The 5,177-nt window shown below is 49.6% G+C and overlaps 1 protein-coding gene across 1 annotated transcript in view; it reads left to right on the top strand.

The window, feature by feature from the left end:
• lamc3 (laminin, gamma 3) overlaps window positions 1–5,177 on the top strand; it is a 31,536-nt gene that overhangs the window by 13,394 nt on the left and 12,965 nt on the right. Inside the window, 5 exon segments of the mRNA XM_047045228.1 lie at window positions 327–453; window positions 3,195–3,383; window positions 3,796–4,044; window positions 4,172–4,325; window positions 4,521–4,663. Coding sequence (XP_046901184.1) covers window positions 327–453; window positions 3,195–3,383; window positions 3,796–4,044; window positions 4,172–4,325; window positions 4,521–4,663 — 862 coding nt within the window.

The raw sequence follows: 5,177 nt of genomic DNA, 5'->3' as shown, positions 1-5,177 counted from the left end.
CAGGCCACGGTTTCAGCAATCCATCCCAGCGGAGGGTACATAACAGAGGTTGGGTGTCCAAAATACTCTGGTTTCTGCCTCCCACATTGGCCTGTGTGTGCGTTTGCACCCACATTTGTGTATTTATGTTTGGATGTGTGTGTGTCTGATTGTTTGCCTTCCCACATCACAAACCCCACCCCATCCCAGACCTCCCAATATGTGGAGTGATAGGAGTCTGAAGCTCATTTTGGGGGTAGACAAACAAACAGATTTGGGAGCGGGTGGAGGGGGGGGCTCTAGCAGCTGGTAGAGAAGCAGCTAAGCTCTGATGTCCTCATTAAAAGCCAACCATTTCCTTCTGGCCTTCTAACCCCATCCCCTGCATCTCGGGGAATGAATGGAGTGACGCGACGGGTGTGAAAACGAGAGAGGGTGGGAAGAGTAAAGGACCGATGAGAGGGAGAGAGAGAGGTAAAATGAGGCCTATGGCAGTTTGTTCATTTATGCATATACTCTGAGGCCCCAGTCTGTTTGCCTCCGGCAACGTGTAGGTCTGTTTGTGTATTCCTGTGTTCCAGGGATGGAATTCCTCAGTAGAGTACGGAAGCCTGCCGGGTCAGATTCTGCTCAGAGCTGGGGATGAGGCTCATGATGAGGAGGATGATGGGGATGAGGTGAAGGATGATGTTGTGGTGGTGGTGGGGAGGAGATGGATGAGGGTGGTGTTAAGGTTGATTGTGTTGGGGGATGATGATGGTGGTGATGACCGTTGTGGTGGGAAGGATGGTGATGATGATAGGCGTGTTGGGGATGATTGTCTTGGTGGGGGGATGATGGCGGGGTGGGAGATAGTGGTGTTGGGGATGATGATGATGATGATGGTGGTGGTGGTGATGATGATGATGATGATGATAGTGGTGATGATTAGCAGGGTGGGGATGATGCTTGTGGTGGAGATGAAGGTGGCGGTGCGGTGGGGAGGACGTGGGTGATGACGGTCGTGATGGGGAGAATGCACAACACAGCGGTGATCGTGCTGATGTGAAAACAGATGGGGACGTCGTCTTTAAAACAGCCCCACAGAGTCAAAAGTATCCAACTTTGTGTTCAGTCATCGTCACGTCAGCGTCCAGTCAGCATATTCCTGTCATCTCTTTTCCACACGGGTCATTTGGGATACACATCAGTCCTTTTACATTCTATTACATTCCCAAAAGGTAATGGCCTTTGCTAAGAACAATCGTTTGGTTTAACTAAGTACTCTGTTCAAACGACTGGTATTACATGCATGGAGGCTGTGTATTCGTCACTGACTGATGAACTAATAATGAATTTTACCCACCGCTCTCTACCTCATTACACAGCTAGATAATTATTACTGTAATGACAGTGGGATCCGTTTTGCTACATAGAAGGTATCCTATTGTGCATGTGTCTGGGGTGGGGAAGATGGGGTGTGTGAGTGTGTGTGTGTGTGTGTGACTGCGTGTGAGTGCCTGCATGTCTGTGTGTGTGTGTGTGTGTGTGTGTATGCCTGCGCGCATGGGTGTGGGGTTGATGTCGGGAGGGTGAGGTGTCTTGATCTCATGACATCCATGGGCCTGTTAACACCCCCTTTCTTGACAGTAGCTACGCCAGAGTACCCCCCCCCCCCCCTCGACCACGAGACTCTTCAACTGGAGCTAATTGGTTTGACAACATTCCTCCAGGGCTGCACCACATCACAGGCTGTGTTAATGACGTTGTATGACTAAGAAGGCTCTGTAAAGTGGGTCTTGATATGCATTTATGTATATCTGTGGGTGGTGCCATAGAGTTATCGAAATCCTTCCTGATGTGGATCTCCCATGACGTGTATTTGTACAGCCTTCTGTGTAATCACGTACTTTGGATTGTGTTTCTTATTGGTTAAATATGGTTAACTGATTGAGCCCATTTCCTAATCTGTTTGGTCCCCAATCGCTTGTCGCGTCTGAATGCGTTGCCATGGCAGCTGGTCTCTGACCTGTTGTGAAGTCTCGACCTGCCCACTCTTAGATTTGCTCCCTGCTTGTCTAAAATTGTCAACATATCATGGCGTTGGGTCTTTTTGTCTGTGATTTGTGAGCGCTCGTGTATATATCTGTGCCCTATCAAATACAAGTGTGTTTGTTGTGCAAGTGGTTTGTGTGCCCTTTTGTCCATATGTGCGTTACCAAGACAACATCAATATCATGATTTTAATAGCAATGCAGCGAGACACAGAATAGTCTTTCGATGTGAGTGCAGGTCTGTACTAAAGACCAATCTTACTTTCCGGAGTGGATTGGCGGATAATTATGTCTCCACACCGTTTATCTATTCTACATCTCCCTGGAACCCAAAGCAGGCAAACAGCTGGAGGACTACCAAACCCACAGAGCTATATTTGATTCCGAGTACTGTATAGACAGAGTAGACATCGAATACAATCGATTTCACTGAGCAAAGTGAAAGGAATTCGCGGGGGGGATGTCGTATGTCAATATACGTAGAGAGCATAAATATCGCGTGTGAAAGCACAAGGTACGGAGACAAGAGTTGTTTGGCCAAGGCTAGATAGACGTACATTTAAAGATTTGTTTTTAGGACATCATAAAAACGCTAATGTTTCTCACTAGGGGGGAATCGGTTTACTTCTTGAAGGTCTTTCAGTCTGAATCCTCCTCTTCTGTTTCTCCCAAACCAATTGCATTGAGGGTGCATTTTAGACTGGTTTTGCCTTCGATACCGGACTGTGTGTTCAGCATTGAGTCTGTGTGTGACTAAGAAGGAAAGTAAACTAAGAAAACATTTATTGGTTCACAAATAACTTTTTTAGAGGATTTTAGGGGGGTCAGGGTTAGATTTAGTGCTAGAGTTAGAGTTACAGTAAGGGATAGGGTGAAGGGGAGGGTTATTTTGAACGACAAAAGCAGCATTTTGAAGGAGACGGAACTGTCAGTCTTCACTAGGATAGTGAAACAAACCTATGTGTGTGAGTGCTCATCGTGGCGAGGTCACAGCTATGTTCAGGGTTAGATACACAGTGCTCTCTGCTGGCGGAGAGGTGAACAACATTCTCTGGACTTAACGAATAGAAATTCCACGTGTGTGTGTGTCTGTGTGAGTGTGTGTACCGTGATACTGTGCATGTGCCGTAAAAGCTGCATTCGTCTCAACGCCCCACCCCCCCTTTCCCTGACCGTCCGCAGGTGTGTGTGAGTGCTCCGACTTCACCATGGGGCCCACCTGCCAGCGCTGCCTGGACGGTTACTACGGCAACGCCTTGATTGGCATGCCCAATGACTGCCGACCTTGCCCCTGTCCGGACCGTACCAGCTGTGCCCAGATGACAGAGACAGGCGATGTGGTCTGTACCAACTGTCCACCAGGACGGAGGGGTGAGCATTGCGCTCTCATTTGACTGGAGTGAATGAGGAACTTGTTTGACGTAGCAGCCAATAAGACATCACAGTAGGCGGCTCGAGTACAGACACAGTTAAAGAAGGGCTTTGGGGGCTCCACGCTGTTCTGCTGACTTTGATGGAGATAAAAACACGAAGGGAACATGATCGGGGAAAGAAAAGAAATGCTGTCTCCTTAGCCTGTGATGAAACAATGTTTTCATGTTTCCCGTCCATCTCGGTAATGATTTAGTCTGATCCAACATCCCACACCCTCCTCCCCCTCCACCCCCTCAACCCGCTGTATTCAAGTATCTCATCTCGACCCCCCCCCCCCCCCCCACTTCTACCCCCGATAATTGATCTTATCGACGACCCTACCTCCCCCCTGCCTCTCCCAACCCCCCAGGCACCCGCTGCGAGATGTGCGAAGACGGTTTCTACGGCGACCCACTGGGCCGCTCTGGGCCGGTTCGGCCCTGCGAGCGCTGCAATTGCCACGGCAATGTGGACCTCAATGCATTAGGCGTGTGCGATCACGTAACAGGGCTCTGCCTGAAATGCCTGGCCCACACCGAAGGAGACCGCTGCCAACGATGCCAACAGGGTTACTACGGAGACGCCCTCAGTCGCGGGCCCACGGACCAAAAGTGCAAACGTGAGGGGGACATGATTTTAGGAACTGTTCAATTCTGATGTTTTCCGACACTGATTACTGTATGTACTTTTCTATCATTCATGGAGTGTCACTGTGGTTGGATATGATGTGGTTGTTTGTTGTCTAGCTTGCAGCTGCAGTCCTGCAGGGACTTCTGGACCATTGGAGGACTGTCACCCCCAAACAGGAAGTTGTCAGTGCCTTAGTCATGTGACAGGAAGAGACTGTGGTCACTGCGAGGTTGGCTTCTTCAACCTCCAGTCTGGAATAGGCTGTGAGAGGTGAGTTCTCTGTTTCTAGATCCTATCTCCCCAGAGGACAAGAGTTACCCTCTAGATACATTAGACTTACCCAAAACTGAAGAGGCTTTTGGACCAAATAAATTAAATGTATCTAACAACATGGGAGTTCACACCGTATTTCCATAACTCTACTGTTTATTTTATATCATTCTATTGATATAATCTCCTCATCAGATGCAACTGCAATCCCATTGGCTCCTCTTTGGTGGCGTGCCACCCCGTCACCAGCCAGTGTATGTGTCGCGCCGGCGTGGAAGGCGTCTCTTGTGGCTCCTGTCGAATAGGCTTCTTTGGTTTCTCCTCCCGGGGCTGCAGAGGTACAGTCTTTCCTCCTCCCTGCACGCGTTCCGTGGGTGTCTCTCCTGGTGTCTCTCTTTTACTGCTATCCCGAGGGCCTTGTAAAAGCGATTGAGAGGTAGATGATTTAGAGGGCCCCCCCCCCCCCCCCCCCAAGCTTGAGTAGGGTCCAGAAAAGTTTTGGGATTAATGGCGTCTACTTGGTCACCACTCATCAATATCTGTTTTAAAGGGCCCGGTGGGGTGTGTTTTTATGGAGGGCTCAATATTAGGGACAACACTTCCTCATAATGACTGCTCTTTTCCTCGGTCCTCTCATCGTCCTCTCCCTCCTTCTCTTTCTATCCACCCTCCTTACCTATCCTCCCTGTCTCCCCTGCCTCCCTCTCTTTTTGTCTCCCCTCTCACCGCCATGTCCTCTACATCCGGCCCTCTCCTCTGTCCACCTTCCTTCCCCGTCTTCCCTCCCTCCCCAATCTTCTTTCCCCCATCCTCCCTCTCTCCCCCCTGCCTCCCTGTTTCTCATCCATCCTC

The sequence above is a fragment of the Hypomesus transpacificus genome, chromosome 22 (assembly GCF_021917145.1).
Source record: "Hypomesus transpacificus isolate Combined female chromosome 22, fHypTra1, whole genome shotgun sequence".
NCBI classification, from domain to species: Eukaryota; Metazoa; Chordata; class Actinopteri; order Osmeriformes; family Osmeridae; genus Hypomesus; species Hypomesus transpacificus.
The sequence above is the reverse complement of the archived record's forward strand: the minus strand, read 5'-3'. Positions and strand labels throughout refer to the sequence as shown.